Genomic DNA, 19919 nt, shown 5'->3' on the forward strand with positions numbered 1-19919 from the left:
TTTCACAGCAATAGAAAACCCTAACTAAGACAGGGGTAATCTCTTAGGGGTCCCACATCTAGACAGAGAACTACAGGCAACTAATGACAATTGAGAGAGAGAGAGAATTAGACTCTCCTTGGGATGAATCCCCAATTATGTTATCCATTACAAAGCAATCAGTTCCAAAAATAATATACAACAAAGCAACACCAAACAGACTCAGCAGTTGTATTTATACCTTTATGTACACACACACACACACACACACACACACACACACACACACACGTGTAATCATAATAATCAAAGAAAATAAGATCATCAACTTGAGAGAGTGTAAGGGAGGCATGGGAGTGGTTGGAGAGAGGAAATTTAAAGGGAAAGTAATGTAATATTTTAATTAATCAAAATGAAACAAGTGGCAACATTTCAGCAATGCCAGGAAAATGAAGGAGTTAAGAAACACTAAAGCATTGGGGCAAAATGTTTGTGAGAAATATCATCACATTTATAGAAATCATTATTTCCAGGTGGTGGTGGTACACACCTTTAATCCCAGCACTTGGGAGCTGGAGACAGGCGGATCTCTGTGAGTTTGAGACCAGCCTGGTCTACAGAGCAAGATTCAGGACAGGCACCAAAACTACACAGAGAAACCCTGTCTCAAAAAACCAGAAAAAAATTTAAGGCTGGCTTTGGAGTTGGAGAATAACTCTCTCCTTCTCTAAACCCAAGCATGCTTGTTAAAAGAAAATGCAAAATCTCTGTATCATGTCAGAAGAGCCATCTGATATGGGACAGAAGAAAACCAAAATTAAGGGACTATTCTATTGCCACTAATCTCATAATTCTTTGGTTCTATTTTGATTCTTTAAAACTTTTCTTAAGGTATGAATTTTATATCAAATTTTATTGTATTTTATTTATACATATATATATATTAAACTTTTGTCATGATATTTTTTTTTTTTTTTTTGGTTTTTCGAGACAGGGTTTCTCTGTGTAGCTTTGCGCCTTTCCTTGAACTCACTTGGTAGCCCAGGCTGGCCTCGAACTCACAGAGATCCGCCTGGCTCTGCCTCCCGAGTGCTGGGATTAAAGGCGTGCGCCACCACCGCCCGGCTTTGTCATGATATTAATGGTCATATAGAGTACTAACTAATTCTAGAAAAAAGGCTTCTTCTAGCTGCCTGTACATGTTTTTGTGTTTGAGTCTCTATCAGTTTTCTGCAAGGAATCATGACCATGCCTGGCTCTGTTTCACTCACATGGCTGTTTGGACTTTCCAAGATAGGATAGATAATGGAATATTTTCTCTGAATTTGTCAAATGCAAATGGACTAGACATTATTGATGTATTTATTACTTGTGTATATTGTATATAGTTATTGTACTTATTGTATATAGTTTTTCTTATATTAGTTATAATTTTTTAATTTTAGACAAGAAAGGGGAAATGTGGTGATATATTGTGTCCTCCAATATATTGTGCACCCTAATAAAGCTTATCTGAGGATTGGAGGAAAAAGCCAGCCACTATATCAAACATATATGTCAGGCAATGGTAGCACATGTCTTTAATTCCAGCACTAACCATGGAGGTCTGTACAGACAGACAGGAAGTGACAGAGCTGGACAGAAAGAGGAAGTGATGTAGCTGGGCAGAGAGAGGAAGTGAGATGGCCAAACAGAAAGGCATATAGGTGTGGGTAGACAGGAAGTAGGGCTCTTTAGAAGCTGAGGAATTGGTGAGGTGAGGTTGGCTGTGGCTTGTCCTACTCCTCTGATCTCTCAGTTTTTCACCCCAATATCTGACTCTGAGGTTTTTATTAATAAGACCATTTAGCAAATCATCTTACACCTGGGTTCTATAAGAAAGCAGGCTGAGCAAGCAATGGGAAGCAAGCCAGTAAGCAGCTCCCCTCCATTGCCTCTGCATCAAATCTTACCTCCAGGTTCCTGCCCTGTTTGAATTCCTGTCCTGACTTCCTTCAGTGATGAACAGCAATGTTGACATGTAAGTGTTGTGGGATGCCCTGTATGCTGTGAATGTATGTTGCTATGATTGATTGATAAATAAAATGCTGATTGGCCAGTAGCCAAGCAGGAAGGATAGTGTAGGTGGGACAAGGAGAGAGGAGAATGCTGGGTGATAGAAGGCTGAGTCAGGAGATGCTGGCAGCCACCATGAGGAGAAGCATGATGTAAGATACCGGTAAGCCACAAGCTACTTGGCATCTTATAGATGAATAGAAATGGGTTAATTTAAGATGTAAGAACAGATAGCAAGAAGCTTGCCACAGCCAAACAGTTTTTAAGTAATATAAGTCTCTGTGTATTTAATTGGGCCTGAGTGGCTACAGGAGCTGGGTGGACACAGGACTACTCCAGTTATAAATGGCACCCAATGGCTTGAGTTTCCACCTTAAACTTCAAAATACTTAATAACCAATTCTAAATGGAGCTGTAAACATGTCTCATGCAGGCAGCAAGAGGCCACAACATGCAGGCTTGAGCTACTCTACCATGTGGGCTTGATCTATTCCTACCAAGTTACACAGGGGATTTTGTAAGCCATGCAACATGGTGCATGGTGGATTTAGCCTTTGCTAGTACAAAAAAAAAAGAGGTTTCTGGGCTACACGCTGCTTTGATAGAAGCATAGACCCACTGCTTCTGAGAGTTGTTGACTCCCAGAGCTGGCAGTAAATGTACCACCGCCATGTTGGAAAGCTGAGGTAGGTGGAGCCAGCAGCTAGGCTCTTTCAGTCTTACAAATGCTGTATTTTAAAGCAATGGATTCACAATAAGAGAGATTCAAATGGGTTAAACCTCTAAATGGTTTACAATGTCTGTAAAAATGTACGTAGGCTTGGAAGAGAAAAGAAAAGGAATATAGACAGTTATATTAAACAAACAGAAAGTTTTAGAAAATAAAATCTTTAAAGAGAAACTAAAAGTAATATGAAAAATAAGCCATGTAAAGATGGATATCACACAGAGAATCTGGATTGTGTTGTCTTTGATATTTTTAACTGCAGAAAGGCATTTGATTGTAAAAGCCAACATGTATATTTTAAAGATAACTTGACTTCAAAATTTGAATCTAAAGATATGTTGCTTTGGAAAGGAGGCTCTGCTTTTGTTTCCACAGAAAGCAAGAGGCTATGGATTTGTTTCAGATTAAGATACATCAGGTTTGACTAGCCAAGACCCCCTGAAAGGTGTCTGATGACACCATGGCCCAGATGATTCAACATCTAGAACAGTTTCAAGGCAACTGGCTCAGAGAATACAGCCTCACAGATTACTCCATAATCCTAAAATTTTCTTTATGTTCCCATAAGAATACAGCGCCCTCATCCAGCAGATGATGGGAATCCAAATTCCCAATATACCAAGCTGGCTTTGGAGAAAGAATTGGCTCACTCCTTCTCTAAACCCAAGAATATTGCTAAAAAAAAAAGTTTGAGAGATTCTTTTGTCCCATATCAGAAGAGCCCTCTGGTGTGGGACAGAAAAAAAACAACATTTGTATTTAAAACACATTGATTATAAATGCAATCACTTTCTAAAGAAGAAAAGGGGACAGTATAGATAATGATAGGATGAAAGGGTAGATTATTGAACCTACTTTTAAAGAGCAACTTGTTTAAAATGTTTTACATTGGTATAGATTTTAGTTTATTGATACAAATTTAGAGTTGGTTTTGTTCCACTGTATATATATTTTACTCTTTTTTAAGGTATTATGTTTATGTAACTCATTTAGATTGTAATAGATAATTAATAAATACAGATTAATAATTAGTCTTCTATGATAGTCAAACTTATAGTCATGTTAGTTAAGTTTTCTAGGTATACATAGATATAATTCAGTTAGGTACGTAATCTTCAAACACTTCAAAGACCCACATAATATGGCACTTAAAATATTTTTAAAAATTTAGACTTTTGGGACAGTGAGAACTGTCTGCTCCTGGCAGCACTGATTTACTTCAGAGAGAAGGATGGGTATCGAAGACACTCTATATGGAGTTTATCTTCTTGACAAAAATAGCTATTTGGGCAAGAAACTGTTCTTGCCTGGACTGCTTGATCAACTAGACATGCAGGACCCATAAGAAGGTGACCACTGAACTTTGCTTGGCAAAATGGTCCTTCAGGTTCCTGCTTCACAGAGGAAACTGCCAGACATTCTACAGGACACAGAGAGAAATGACTGAGAGACTCTAGGCCTGTGGGCTAAAGACAGATGCCCCAACTTTACGGAAGAACTTTGGATGACTGTCTGGGCAGCCAGCTGTTTTTGTCTACTCTTGCAAGACTCCCGAAAGTTGCTTGTGTCCTTCTCCATTCCTCAGGTAATATTATATCCTTCTGAGGTCTTTGATGTAGTTGAAGACTAGATAGTTATAATTTCCTTAGTTATGATAAAAGATAAGTTAGATATGAAACCTTAGACTCACAAATATAGGATAGATAGGATATCTTCTTTAATTCTGCCAATACAAATAGACTAGATATTATAAATAGACTAGATATTGTAACTGCAATTCTTGTTTGATAATTGTTTTGTTATATGTAGTTTTACTATGTTAAAGTTAAAAATCTTCCTTTTTGAAAAAACAGAAAAGGGGAAGTGCTGTGGGGTATCCTGTATGCTGTGAATATATGTTGCTATAATTGATTGATAAATAAAATGCTGATTGGCCAGTAGCCAAGCAGGAAGGATAGTGTAGGTGGGACAAGGAGAGAGGAGAATGCTGGGTGATAGAAGGCTGAGTCAGGAGATGCTGGCAGTCGCCATGAGGAGAAGCATGATGTAAGATACCGATAAGCCACAAGCTACGTGGCAACTTATAGATGAATAGAAATGGGTTAATTTAAGATGTAAGAACAGATAGCAAGAAGCCTGCCATGGCCATACAGTTTATAAGTAATATAAGTCTCTGTGTATTTAATTGGGCCTGAGTGGCTACAGGAGCTGGGTGGACACAAGAATACTCCAGTTACATGTAAGAAAAATAAACCTTTTCCTCCCTAACTATGTTTTGGTCATGGTGTTTCGTCACAGCAAAAAAAAAACAAAAAAAAAAAAAAAAAAAACAAAAACAAAAAAAAAAACCTAAGACACCTCACTCATGCTGCCTTAGCTGTCAAACTCAGCACTTCAATTTTGCAGTGTGTATCCCATACTCAGCTTCTGCCTGTGCATTGAATTCTGTGTGTCCTCTGCTCCCCTGGGCTGTGGGGGTGGAAACCCCTGCTCAGAAGCCTTTGTGTGTGATCCACCTGAGACTTCCTGCCCTACTGCAGACATGTCTGCTCAGGTGACACTTGTCCCAAACCACGTGCAAACATGATTCCCTCCTGACTCCTCCCACCTTGCTGGCCTCTTTTCCAGGAAGTTTGACCTGGGGCCTCCCTATTCCTGGCCTAAGTCTTCCCACATCATAGAAGATCCAAGAGGAACTATGGTGGCCTACTTGTAGGTCTCATTTCCTAAAACATAGTCTCCTATCCCTATATAGACTGGGGTCTTGCAGTCACACACACTATCACCATATGTCATTCTCTTCTTGCAAACCCACTATCGGTGAGGGTATATGAAACAATTATGTTAAATATAAGTCTGAAGAGAATAGACATCTTCAACCCTCCTTGTGACAGTAAAGATTGGGTTTTCCCTCATGTCTCCTTCCTTTCTTTTCAGCGTTTCCCTATAAGACACAACCACACAAGCACTCTATACAGCCCTCTTTGTGCTTCTTGAAATGGATTCCTGTGAGTAATCTGAGAATCTTAGTAATGGAGCAGGCTCTGTGGAGATGACTCAGCAACCAGGAGCTGATCACCTGCCACCTTCTATGTTGAGAGAACATAGAACATGGGATGGAGACAGTGGTATGGTAGACCCCATTCTTAACAGCTCCTGACAGAGGGGAACTGGCTTTGTCCTGGTAAGGTTTCACCCAAGCCTTGATTCAGGGACAGGATTCATGTATGTCAAAGAGGTTTCTCTTGGGAACCAGCGGACATGTTAATAGGCTGTGGAAACTCACTGGAGTTCTTTCCTGGATCAGGGTGTAATGTAAGGAGTAACGCACTTTAGTAGGTAGCCCTAAAGTGACTTCAGGGAACTGTGAGGCTCCTTGTGGATTGCAGCCCCAGCATAGAGCATAGCTCGGGAGGCTGCCTCACAGAGGGGCTCCTATGTGAGACAGGGTGGAGGAGAGCTGGATCTATGAGCCACTGTGTTTGTGGCTGGTTTATTAGGGTCCATATGTGCTGACCAAGTGGTGGTGCTCCAGATCACAGTATCTCTTATTGTGGTGTAATCAGAGATGTGTGTCTGGTCCCAGAGTATGGATGTGGTTGGCATTGGACTCAGTATTTGCTCAGGAACACAGAGAAATGACTGACCTCACCAGCTATCCCCTTAAAGCTGGGTCAACATGTCATGTTTACACAACTCTATTATGTGGGCTCTACCTTTCCTACTTCAAAAATATAATTTCTCTGGAAGCAGAAATTTTTTTGCTAATGTAATGTGTTTTACATGCATGTAACTTCATCAATAAAGACTTTGGGGAGAAGTATAAAAAGCGATAAAAAAGGATGAATCTTGGCCATCATGGGGCACATTTCCTGTCAGAGAATGTAACAACATGTAGTGTAACAGTCTGTCCATGGGGCACCAAAATTCCTATAGGGGCTGGAGAGTGACCATGCAAACTGAAACACTTCCCAGGTCCCTAGTGCTCTTTGCCCCTTCTAGGTGCCACTAATCATAGCTGAGAACCCAGGCAGGCCACCTGGCTGAGAAGGTGCCATGAGCTCTTTGAAGTCCAAGAGGAAGCCCGCAAGATGTGCAGGATAGTGCCAGAGACCATGTCTGGGCAGCAGTTCGTGTGGCCATAGAGCTGACAGAGCAATGGGAATCTAAAGGGGAGAAGGCAGCACCCACAGGGTCTCACCCCAGAGAGAGCTCCCATCTCACATGGAAAAAAATTGGGATCTTGAGGAAGGGGAAGAAGGACCTGAAATCTGCAGTGGAAGCTGGAGAAGGCCACAGAAAGATAGATGTTCCAGCCTTTTGAATCTTCTACATCTCCTGCTATCTTTTCATTTATTGCATCTTTGATTCACTTATTCTTTTTGTCTAAGACAAGGAGGTATGTCTACGCAATGACAACACCCTCCCCTTGTCTCTATTCTCCATTTTACTCATAGTAAAAGCAGAGGTGCCACAGTGGCCCACAAATCACTACTGTTTGCTCTACCCTTTCTGAAACCTGGTCTCTGGCCATCTCCCTGCCCTGCCATCTGCTCCATCTTCCCTGCCCTCCTGTCTATTCCTGGCATAGTGAGGTTCCCTTTGCCCCTTCCAAGCCTTACTGAATGCTCCTCCCATCTGGAGTTCTTTTTCACTTCCTCATTCATGTCTCATTCTCTTCACTACCTTCAATTATGTGTTTAAATGACCCTTTGTGCAGCTGACTCCGACTCTTCCATTAGTTCTACAACCCCTCATGCCCATAATTGCAGTTGACCTTGTTCATTTGGGGCTTCCTCATGGCACACTCCACTCTTGTAATAATATATAATTAAGTAATCAGGAGACAGGAGCACACAGTAGACTGAGCAGTGATAGTGAATATAATGAACACTGAATAATACAGTGTAAGGAGAGCTAGAGACACTAACAGAGGGTTACAGGAGATCAGCTGAGGAAACCATTTTGTGCTGCAATTTCTTATACTTGGCTGGTTCCATCATGGCAGAAAAAGTGCCACAGCCTGGGATCTTGGAAGTGTCACTTTTCAGTTCTGGTTCTGCTTTTATACTCATTGGATTTTTCCACAGAGACAGTCATACCAGCCCTACATAGGGTCTTATTTTTTCCTATAGATATGTGTCTTTGATTCCCTTTTTTACCCTCACTAGCCAGTTGGAAATCATGACACTGTTCATTGTTCATCATGAGAATCAGTGTTTTGTTTGGTTTTCTCTTTCTTTGGTAAAAACTTACCTATTCAAAGTTGGGAGAGAAAGGGGTTTATTTTGTCTTAAACTTCCAGGTTACAATCCATAACAGAGGAAACTCAAAACAGGAACTCAAGGCATGCACCTGGAGGCAGGAACTGAAGCAGAATTCATCAAGTGAGGAATGCTCCTCATTGGCTTGCACCTCAAGACCTGCTCAGCATGCTTTCTTGTACTGCCCAGGACCAACTTCATAATGGCAGTATTGTCACAATGAGTTATGTTCTCCCACATCATTCAATAATCAAGAACATAACTCACAGACTTGCTTATATACCAGTCTGAAGGATGAAACCCATCAATTGAGATTCCCTCTTCCCAGAGAAGTCTAAGTTTGTGTTAAGCTGACATAAAAACTAACCAGCAGAGTGGACCACTCATCAACTTCATGCATAAATCACATCAGTATTAAAACACAGTCTTCCCTTTCTCATTTGTTCCTGAAATGTCAGGTTGACATTACTATTACAATATAAAACCTAAACAACTTTAAAAGTCCCACAGTCTTCAAAAACTCCAAAATTATAAAAATCCAAGTTCTCTTTAAAAATCCAGTGCCTCTTTCAAAGTCCAAAGTCTCTCAACTGTGGGCTCTTATAAAATAATAATAAAAACAAAATCCAAGTTAAATACTTCTTGCTCCAAAAGGGAAGAACCAGGGTACAATCACAATCAAATCAAAGCACAACCAAACTTCAACAGTATAAAAAGTGCTTGATATCTAGGATGTACTTATAGTTCTGGGCTCCAAAGTGCATGGGCACCTCACTCCACTTCCCTGTCTCTGCCTGATAGAGAACAAATAGCATATTTCACAGACACAGGCCAGCCTTCATCTCACATCTGCTGCTGTCTTTTGCAGTGATTACAGATAGTTATGGTATCTCCAGTGTCCTGGGGTCTCCATTGCTACTGACACTACACCCTCACCAATGGCCTCTCTTCAGGGCCCCAACCCTGCCACGTAATGCAAAACCTCAGCTTATCCCCACGATCTCTTTGTATCTTCAAAACCAGTACCACCTTGGGGAATGGAGAGATGATTCAGTGGTTAAGAGCATTTGATGATCTTGCAGAAGGTTGGGGATTGACTCCCAGTACCCACATGGTAGTTCAAAACCATTTCTAATTTCATTTTGAGGGGATCTGATGCTCTCTTCTGATGTCTGTCGGCACCAAGCACTCACTTGGTGCATAGACACACATGCAGGCAATACCCTCACATGAAAAATGAAATGACTAAAACTAACAAAACTTATATAAATCCCAGCACTACTTTGGCAGCTCTTATATTTTACCAAGTTCAGATGAAATCATGAGATACAGCCTTATTCCCCTCTGCACCATATCTTCTGTGTGCTGATTCTGAGGGAATATTTCCAGAAGACTCTAATTCTGGTCTCATCTAAATCATTGTTCATTTCTCAGTTCCAGTTAACCAGTACTGATTGTATAAGTGAAGAATTGGTTCCAGTCTCTGGCTAATCACAGGTATTCTTCACCTCCAGCTGAAGACACCAGACACCATGGATTCTTAACTCAAAAATCACCAAATGCCTGAGATAGACTCCATGGTTCTTTATCTTCACAAGGCAATCCTCTACCATCTGCCTTTCTCTCAGCATTCCTTCCTTCCCATTGATCACTAAAGAGCCATTGAGCTCTGATCAGCCAACCGTTTTTCCAGCTCAAAGTTCTAATGCCACCACAATCCTCCCCAAATCACATGGTCAGGTCTGTCACAGCAATACCCCACCCCTGGCACCAGATTCTGTCTTAATTCTTTTTCTACTTTAATGATAAAACCCCAAGACCAAGCCAACTTATGGAAGTAAGGGTCTGTTTGGGGCTTATAGTTCTAGAGGCATATAAGGCCATCACCATCATGAGAGAGGTGTGGCAGTAGGCTGCCATGGTAGCAAGAAAATAATCTGAGAGCTCACATCTCACTCCACAGGCAGAAAGCAAAGCTAGCAAACTCAAAACGCCATGTGGCATTTGAAATCACAAATCCTGCCCCTCGGTGACATATTTCCATCAGCAGGGCCACACCTCTTACACCTAGCCAAACAGAACCACAAACTGGAGTCCAAGTATTCAAAATATCTGAGCCTATGAGGGTGACTGTCACTCAAACCACTATATACAATGAAAATATTTCAGTAAAATAAAAAAAATGCAGAGAATGTGGAAAGAATGCCACCTAGAAGATGAGCACTGTGGGACAGTTAGTGTGCTTGATTTTCCTCAGAGAGAAATGAGAGGGAGAGAGAGAATGAAGGAACACACACACACACACACACACACACACACACACACACACACACACAGAGAGAGAGAGAGAGAGAGAGAGAGAGAGACAGACAGACAGACAGACAGACAGACAGACAGAGACAGACAGACAGAGAGACAGACAGACAGACAGAGACAGAGACAGTGTCAGAGAGAGAGAGAGGGAGAGAGAGGTAGAGAGAGAGGTGAAGGAGGAACTAAATAACAGACCTTTTTCTTTCTTTATTCCTTAAAAATTCTTTGGAGACACAGTCTAACGCAGGTAAGTCTGGCATGAATCTCAGTTTGCATCTCAGGTTTGCACTGAACTCCTGATCCACTGGTCTCCACCTCCCAAGCACTGGGATTAAGGTCTGCAGCCCCACACCAGACTCCTCTTATCCTATTAGTAACTGCCTCTGTAACTGAGTGTACTAACACAGGACACATCTGGGCCTTACCAGAGTGTGTCACTTGAAACACAGAAGAGAGACGTACTGTACTGGAGGTGGTAAGCCATAAATCAGTGTGCCTGGACCTGCCTTTTTTAAAAAAAGAAGAGAACCAACAGAGTTCAGCAGCAGCACCTGAAAGGATCTTTCACTTCTTGTACTGAGTACTCATGCTTCAGATTGGCTTTATACTGGAACTAGGCATTCATGGTGGTCCAAGTGCAGCCTCAACTGAAGTCTATGGAGAAACAATCTGTGGCCCCCACTATGGAGTCCGTATTCCAGGATTTACTGATAGCAATCTCAGGACTGCTCTCCACTTCTTTTCAATGAATCTCAGTCCCAGCAAATACTCCATCTTGCCTGATGCTATCGGTTGAGCTATCAATACCTCCCTATCTATAAATTTTGTAGAATGCACAGACACAGGACCCTGTAGTGAGGCACCTGTGACTTAGCAGCATCTAAAAGTTGACCACATTGGGGTTCACATTCAAGGGCAGTGAAGGATGTGACCAGAAGTGGTGAGCCCGGGAGCTGTGGAGTTGGAGAACTCTGTAAGAACCACCACTAGAATGAAATGGGGTCACTCCTAAATGCCTTAGGCCATGGCACACTGCAGACAGGGCATCCTCTCCCTCCTACCCTACCATCTCTCCACATTGTCAACCCTGGGTTGTCCCCAGCCACCTGTTTTTTGACTCCTGAGATATGTGCCATCTGAGGACTCCACATGATGCCCTCTCTCAGTCACCAGGTAGACTTCAAACTCTGCCTCACCAGCTCTGGATGGATTCTTTCATCGCTTTAACTTTTGGGTCTCTATGAGCATAGGTGGCAGAACTCAGCTCACAGGGACACAGGAATGACAGGTGGGTAAGAGGTGTGGGGAGGCTTCATATCATACTACACATGAGATTCATGATCGGTCAATCTTTTAAAGTCCATATACCATTGTCATAAATACTTCAATCAGTGATCCACATGCAGTGAAGTATAAGCTTTTTTTATTTCAATCAGCAGGACAACAACCAAAAAAAATCCTTGGCACCACAGATATGGGTACTTTAACCTTCTCATTATTCTTTGCTTCTAAAGATCACAGGACCCACCCTTTCCAGCCCTTGGGATGACAGACTTCCTGCTCAGTAGCACCTTGCATGCTAGGGTCAGAGCCTAGGTTTTATGAGAACCTCAGCAAGAGCCAAAGCTTGTAAGAGAGTGCTCATTAATATTGTTTATAGATATTGTTGCTGTCCAACCTGACTCCATATTGTTTATAGATATGTGGAGCTGTGCAACATGGGTCCACAGAGGTACAAAGATGCCATTGTGTGACCAGCACCTGTATCCAGAGTCTGGGCCAGCTGTGTCTCAGAACAGGACATTGAGGGCTAAGAAGCACAGGATGGGGAGGAAGGAGGCAGAGTTCCTGCTGGGGAGAGAGCTGGGCTGAGTCATTAGAGAGGGCAGCCAGGGAAGCTCAGCCATGTTCTCTGGATTCAGGGAGGCCCTGGCCACCTTGTATCCCTCCTGCCCTTTTTACCCAAAGGGACTTAGACTTGGGGTCACCTTGGTAGCCTTTCAATTTTCAGAAAAAGTAGAGGGTAAACTTAAGTGTTATGGGGTCTCTAGTCAGAGAAATTTGGTGCAGCTGTACAAACACTGGCTCACAACTGTCTATGCCTGACCTAAGAACCTCATGCAGGCCACAGGTGTGGAAGGGGACTCCACTGTGCAGGGAGGGCTGGGGGTCCACCAGTCCTTTCATCAGGCATTCTGATGACCAACACAACAGAGGATCCAATATCCTTTGTTCCTAAGCTCACACAGGTGAAACACTGACATATCCCGTAGTGAACACATAATCACGGCCCCTGACATGTAGCTAAGCTTTTCCAGCTTTAGGATAAATTGTAAAGCACAGGCATCAAGGCCCTATTCCTCGGGATCTTAGAATGAAGTAAGGAGATAGGTTTGGGGTAGGAAGAAAGAATAAGGTGGGAGGAAGGAGCAAGACCCTTGAGAGTAAGAAGTGCCCTAAGGGAGCACAGCTGTCCCAGGTGCAGAATGCAGCAGTTTAGGTGACTGTGGGCTTAACTGTGGCTAGGAGACTCTCAGAGGAGGGGATGTTTCAGGAGACCCAGAGCCACCACACAGTGACCCAACCACATCTAGGGTGGACTGCCACACATTAGCAGCATTGAGTTGGATCCTAGAACATAATGCGGGCTCTGGAAATCAACAGGACTGCATGTGGAGAATTCCAGTCCTTTTCTGAGTACCAGGAGCCAAGAAATCACCTTCCAGAGAAGGTGGCCAGGGCAGCCATGATTGTCTGAAGGGAGAGAGCAGAGCTAGATATAGAAAGGGAATGAACTCAGCCTTCCCTTACTGGCTGGCCCAGACTGTGTCCCCACTCCACAGCTGAGTACCTCACATTCTCTGGGGTCCTATAGGACTAGCAGCATTGGATGGTGCAGACATTGCAAGGCATTGTGTCTTTTATCTGGAAGTGTCAGCGAAAGAACACCAGATCCCAACAGCAACAACATCCAGCCCAATGATGGTAATAGATTTGGCTGTGAAAGATGGCCAGGAGGGGTGTGGCCAGTGCAACTTGTGGCCATAAAGGGCATCCTCTGAGGAGCCAGCAGAGACTCATTTTGGCACTCCATGACCTGCCTTGTCTGAGAGCACAGAACCTGGAGATGAAGAGCCTGCTCCTGATTGTCACACTGTTTGTCCTGGTGGCTGTCCTACAAGCTCAGGATGACCTGCCCTTCCTCTCAGAAGAAAAGAAAGTGAGGCAGCGAGGGATGGTGGACAGGTGTATGTGGAAGGCTTGACTGCTAGCCAGTGTCTGAGGACTGGAGCTAGCACTCATGAGTGTTCAAGTTCTCTGAGTCTGAGCAGAGGCTGCTGATCTCTAGCACACATGGGTTCCTGGGCCACAGAGTTGGAGCAGGAAGGGTCCTAGAGCAGGGACACCCAGAACCATAAAGTCTCACTTGATAGGACCTTTGTTTGTTGTTTCCTAGACTCCTAGGGACTTGGAGCCTTTGGAGACATACACCATGTGTTTCTGCTGGGCCACTAATTTGTAGTCTAATATAATATTAAGGAGCATGGGTTTGGAGCATGGAACCTCACTAACTCAGGGGCTGTATCTTGGGTTCTGAGATATGTGTTCAGGCTACATTGCCTATGGGAACCTGGGGGAGACTTGAGGCTGCCTAGTGTGGGCTGAGGACTCTGTATGCCCCAGCTCTCAGGTGTCTGGTTCGTGAAGGCTACAGTGAGTGATAGGAACCTGACAAATCTGAGACCTCTGGTAGCATTCCCTAATAGAGTGTCATTTCCAGAACAAGGAACTTTGGAGATCAGGACCACCATCATGTGAGTATCCCCCATGTGTATTTTCAACTTTCTCTTACCTCCTCTATCTATGTTTGGATACTGATGACAGAAAACCCCTTCCTCTGAGGGGCCACAGTCCCAGCACCCAAAAACATAGGAAGGGTTAATATAGGATTTCAGGGGACATTGTATTAAGGCTGTTGAACCAGGTGACCTCAGTGGAGCTCAGGCATGTGTTCTGAAAGAGGATGCAAGTTGGTTTCCTGTTTTCCAGGTCTGAGGGCCAGTGCATCAAGGTTGGACTCCGTGTGCAGAGAACAGAGGAGCCTGGCCAATACAGCTCCTGTGAGTCTTTATCTCAGTTTCTTCTCCTGTTGCTGTCAAAAAACACTCTAATCAACACTGCTTAAGGGAGAAAGGGTTTGCTCTAGCTTACAGTTCAAGGTACAGTCCACAATGGTGGGGCTTTCCTGGCAGCTGGAGCATGAGGCAGCTACTCATATTATGCCCATAGTCAGAAGAGAGAATGAATGCATTAATGCTAGTGCTCACCAGATGGCTTCACCATTTTATATACTCCAGGATCTTCTGCTTATGGAATGCTCCTGCCCACAATTAAGATTATTCTTCCATAATCAATGAACATAATCAACATCATTCCCACTGTCATGACCAGTGGAATAAACTCACGTGATTCTAGATCACATCACATTATTAGCCAACAAGGTACCCTGGCTGCATGTGATTATCCCTTGGAAGGCAAGCTCCTGAGATTGTAGCATCTCTTCTCTGATAATCTTGCAGGAAGATTTACCCAGTTAATTACCAGGTAACTTTAGAGATCAAAGGTTAGTGTAGTTGGAGTTTTCTCCAGTCCTGCTTGGACCCACAGCCCCTCAGACCCAAGTAAATACACAGAGATTTATATTACTTATAAACTGTATGGCTGTGGCAGGTTTCTTGCTATTTAGTTCTTATATCTTAAATTAACCCATTTTTATTAGTCTATAAGTTGCCATGTGGCTTGTGGCTTACTGGTACTTTACATCTTGCTTCTCATGGCGGTGGCAGCTGGCAGCATCTCCTGACTCAGCCTCCCACTTCCTAGCATTCTCCTCTCTGCTTATGCCACCTATACTATACTTCCTGCCTGGCTACTGGTCAATCAGCATTTTATTTATCAATCAATCAGAGCAACACATTCACAGCATACAGAAAGACATCTTGCTTTCAGAAGCAAGAAGAGACCATGCTTCCCTTTAGATAGTACTATCCAGTGTCAGGCCAGGAGACAGAAACTTAAGAAGATTTAAGAAGCAGGACAAAGCAGCTGCTAGTGGACCAGTCATGTACAGCCTCCATCTTCCATGACACTTGTGGTCCCAACTCCAAGCTACTGATGACATCTTTCCAGGAGGAGCCTCTGTCTTGTGTTGGGGCCACATTGAGGCCTGGAGTCATCTGGCTGGGTGCTTATGGGTTATTGAGGAAACTTTCTCAGCTGTTTCTTAGTGTGCTGTGAATGTTGTCTTTGAAAAAGACACTACATTTCCATTTTTCCTTAATCTGCAGTTTCCAGCCATGTGCTTTTCCACATCTATGAGCTGCCAGTGAAGGACCACTACATCATACACACTGAAATCCTTTTGTTTGAGAAAAAATCTGAAGCAGTTGACCTCCTAGGTGAGGAACTCCAGAGACTCCAGCTTCTGCCCATGTTATCTATTATCATTAACTATTTGAATGTGCACAGCTACACTCTGGCACTCAGAACTACAAAGTCCCCTGGGTGTCCTTCTAGTTGCTCTGGTTAAGGTGCTGTGTGGTCAATGTACATGCACTGAAGTGGGAAACTGTGGTCTGTGTAGAACTTCCATGAGCAGATGTGGCCTTGAGCACTGACCAATAGGACAGAAGTTCTAGCCAGTGACTTCCTACATGTCACTTGCTGGGGTCTCAGATTTTATAATAGGCAGGTCTCATTGAAAGTCTGTGTTCTATCAGAGACCTTTCATGGGCAATGGCTCCTAGGAACAGGAGGCAGGCTAGTGACCCTAAAACACAGGGTCCTTCCTGGTTAGCGTGTGACATTACTTGTCTCCTTAGGTTGTCAACTATATGTTTAGTCTTATGGTGGCCCTATGTGTCAGTGATACCCACTTCCTGTGGACAAGCCAATCATCCATATCCCACCTCCGTGTTCACTCTGAAATCTCCTCCCCTTTTGCTTCCATCTTCTCCAGGTTGAAGGCCCTAGTGCTAGGCAGAGTTTTTGTCCTTGTGTCACTGGCTCCCAACAGAGCTGTGCAGTCATGCCTGTTCTGTTCTTCTGACCTCTGCCTACAGGAAAGCATCTAAAAGAAAACACAGAAGCCCTGGAAGAACTTAAGAAATTCATACAGCACAAAGGGCTTCTCCAAGAAAACATTATTGTGCCTGAGCAGAGGGGTGAGAGGATATTCTGCTCTGCCCCCCCTTATGTGCCCTGTGTGTTATCCATAATACTGCTATGCTTGTGTAACTATGTGCCTTTCTTTGCCAGTAAGGCCTTTCTCTGATCTTGGGGCTGCAAAGGGTAATCTGGTTCTTCAACCATCACACCTTCTTTTATTTGATTTTTTCCCCCTTGCTTTTACAGAACATTGTGTTCCCAAGCATCACAGTGGTAAGTGACCCTCTGAAGGAACATTGATAGGACACAGATTTATCAGCTCCAGAGTTAAAGTTTCTATCTGTTCTTGGCCCTGCTCCCATCCTCTCACTCAGGAGGGACCCAGCGAAGCCAGGAAACAGTGACTACTTCAGGAGGTGTCCTCAAGGTTAATTCCCAAGATACTTGGGAAATCTCTCCTTTCTTTTCCCAGAGTCCCTCCCATACTGTGGGTCTCCACTTGGTCTAATTTCATGCCCTAGGAACCCACCAATCACAATTTGAGGTCTACAAGATCATGGAGTTAGGATTGTTCAGGGGCCAATGTATTCTCTGGAGAGACCTCCTAGAGGCTTGATGGAAGGAAGACCTCTGATGGGCATCTACCTCCCAGGTTGCTACTCTCTGACTGCTGTTCCCATGGTAAGGGGGGGAGTCTCTCACTTGTATTCCTCTCTTAGTCACAGCCAACCAGGACCACAACTGCTGAGCTATCTTTGCCGCTAGTACAAGGCAATGACCTCACTGGACTACTCTTCCTGCTGGACCACATCCCACAGAGCTGCATTTCCCCCACTGGAGACCCACTCCTTCCTTGACTGTTACTCCCACTGGACTGCTATCCTACTTTAGCTTTAAACTCTTGTCCCTGCCCTGTCTGAATCCAATAAAGAGTTTAGCATTTTTGTCTGAGTTCAGTTTTTATGTGGCAGGCCTTCTCAGTTCACAAGTTTGATGAAATATTGGAACAGATACCAGATACCAAGTAACATGACACCCAACAATCCTATAGAACTATATGATATCTTAGAAGATCAAGTAATGTGCAGCCAATGCCAAACAGCTTCAGAAGATTGCAGACACTGGGGCAGGAAATTTGAGTAGTCACTAGGGTGGGCAGGACTGGGCGATGGCATCAGGTTTACTAATGTCTGCAGATCCCTACGGAGATCTTGCTGCATTGGGGAACTTCATGGAATCCTGTGAGGGACCTATCTTTGAATAACCTAGGAGCAGTGGCAGCAGTGGAGGGAGGAAAATTGCAGGACCCTCCCTCATCACCCTCAAGCAAGGTAGACCTGGATGCAGATCTCTGGGTATGTTTACTCACCCTGGCTTTCTATGATTGGTCAGTATTCAAGGTCTGTGTTGACACTGCCTCAGGGACATAGTAGAACCACAGTGATGGAGGGCTGGACCAGTACTTTGAATGATTATGATCATTGACAATCTTAGTTGTACATGTATTCCTGGAGGATGAGTGTGCAACATCATTTTCTCCCAAGAAGCTGCCCATTGCTCTCAAATGAGCATTAGCAGTAACCCTTCAGTCAAACTCCCATCCTCACTTGTTATCTTCTCCTTGCACCTGTCTGTCTGGACTTGGTCAACTGGACATGGAGTCAGCCCCTCAGGTACCTGTTGGAGCCTGAGGCAGCAGGGACAATTAAAAGGGAAAGGACAGCATGAAATTATAAAGCTGGTGATCATTCCCTGTGTCTCTGCTGTGTAGGACTCATGTATATCATGGAAGGGTCAACAATCTCCATGGAAGAACTTAAAAAAGAAGTGGATATATTTTACTGAACTCAGGATAAAAAATGAGCTTCATAATATTGAATCACAGAGTGAAAAATCTTATGTGAAAAATAGTTTTGACTGCACTTAAGTAAATACCATGCTTTAAAAACTTAGTGGTTGAGCCCAGAAAAGTGGTGCACACCTTAAATGCAAGCACTTGGAGAAAGAGGCAGGTGGGTATCTGTGAGTTTGAGACTAGCCTGGTCTACATGGTGAATATCAGGAGAGAAAGGACTATAGAGAGAGACCCAGTCTCCAAAAAACAAAACTTAGTATTTGTCTAATATAGTTTATTTTTCATTTGATTTTTGTTTTCATGTATGTTTCCAGTCCATGTTTTGTGTATTTTAATCTGTGTTTCTACCAATTTTTTTACCCAAATCTTTCTCTGTGGTATCCTTTGTGGGCAGATATGACTTTTCCTGCGGATATTGTGAATGTCTATTGACCCCAGACTGGGCAATGACAATAAATAAAGAATCCATTTCATTCAAGTCTAGCAAGCTGACCCACTGGATTTATTAGGACAATGTCAGATATCCTAATTTGAAGAATGTGTGTGTGTGTGACTCAACACACTACATCATCAAAAGCTCCTTCTCCATTGGTCATGCCTCCTGAAAGCTAAGTAGTTTAAGCTCCCTCTGCAGGTCCTAGGTAACTACACCAAAGAGTCTCCTCTTTCCTAGCAATTGTTTACTACTTACACAACCTTGGTCAGGGAAGGGTCATGAATCTTGTAAATTTCTTGTGAGTTTTGTGAGCCTCCTGCAGTTCTATCCATAATGGAATGTTTCAATATGAAATAAATAGATAAACTGCACTCCACCCATTCCTATAATGCTTACATTCTTTCTGTTCAATTTTCTCTGAAGTTTACTGAATCTTTGAGGGATGTAGGATAGAAGACACATTTTCTTTTGTATGTAGTAACAGTTACATATTTTCAGTAATTTAGTCAGCCAAGAGTCTCTGCAGTAACAGTACAAACTGCAAAAAAGGAAGGAAAGAAGAAAGAAAGGAAGGAAGGAAGCAAGGAAGGAAGGAAAAAAAAGAAAAATCCATGTTTGTCTGAGCTTTAATTACTGGAGAGGCTTTTATTACTGCTTCCATCTCATGCTCAATACAGAACTCTTTGAGTTGTTTTTCTCTTGTTGAACTTTGTTAAGTCATGGTTGTCTATGAAAGTATCTATTTCATTTATATATCTCAATTTATTTAAATACAGTTTTTAGTACATGCCTTAATGATCTTTTGAACTTCATTTGGTGTCTGAGGTAGTGTCTTTTATTTTTAATAAATTAAATTGTGCTTCCATTTTTTCTTTTGATTAGTTATTTTTTTTCAATCTTATTCATTTTGTTGTCTCACTTTTTGGTTGACCATTTGCCTTGTTCTTTCCTTTTCTTAATATTTATTTTCCTTTTTATTACATGGTCCTGGGAAACCTCATATGGGACTATTTGGACTTATGTCCAATAGCCACCTCTTCTCCCTTCCAACGGCCCCTGGACCCCACACCATGTCCTCTTCCCAACTTGATGATTATTTCACAATTTCTCCTCCTTTTCCTC

The 19919-nt window shown here is 43.0% G+C and overlaps 2 protein-coding genes across 2 annotated transcripts in view; both read left to right on the forward strand.

The window, feature by feature from the left end:
• The window catches only part of LOC131907695 (vomeronasal secretory protein 2-like), a 42045-nt gene extending 28659 nt beyond the window's left edge, over positions 1-13386 (forward strand). The window contains exon 7 of the mRNA XM_059258817.1: positions 13214-13386. Within this exon, the coding sequence (XP_059114800.1) occupies positions 13214-13386 (173 nt within the window). The remainder of the gene's footprint in view (positions 1-13213) is intronic.
• Positions 13387-13465: 79 nt separating this feature from the next.
• The window catches only part of LOC131907696 (vomeronasal secretory protein 2-like), a 47343-nt gene continuing 40889 nt past the window's right edge, over positions 13466-19919 (forward strand). The window contains exons 1-5 of the mRNA XM_059258818.1: positions 13466-13558; positions 14023-14153; positions 14389-14459; positions 15687-15797; positions 16461-16562. Coding sequence (XP_059114801.1) covers positions 13466-13558; positions 14023-14153; positions 14389-14459; positions 15687-15797; positions 16461-16562 — 508 coding nt within the window. The remainder of the gene's footprint in view (positions 13559-14022; positions 14154-14388; positions 14460-15686; positions 15798-16460; positions 16563-19919) is intronic.

Source organism: Peromyscus eremicus, chromosome 4 (assembly GCF_949786415.1).
Source record: "Peromyscus eremicus chromosome 4, PerEre_H2_v1, whole genome shotgun sequence".
NCBI classification, from domain to species: Eukaryota; Metazoa; Chordata; class Mammalia; order Rodentia; family Cricetidae; genus Peromyscus; species Peromyscus eremicus.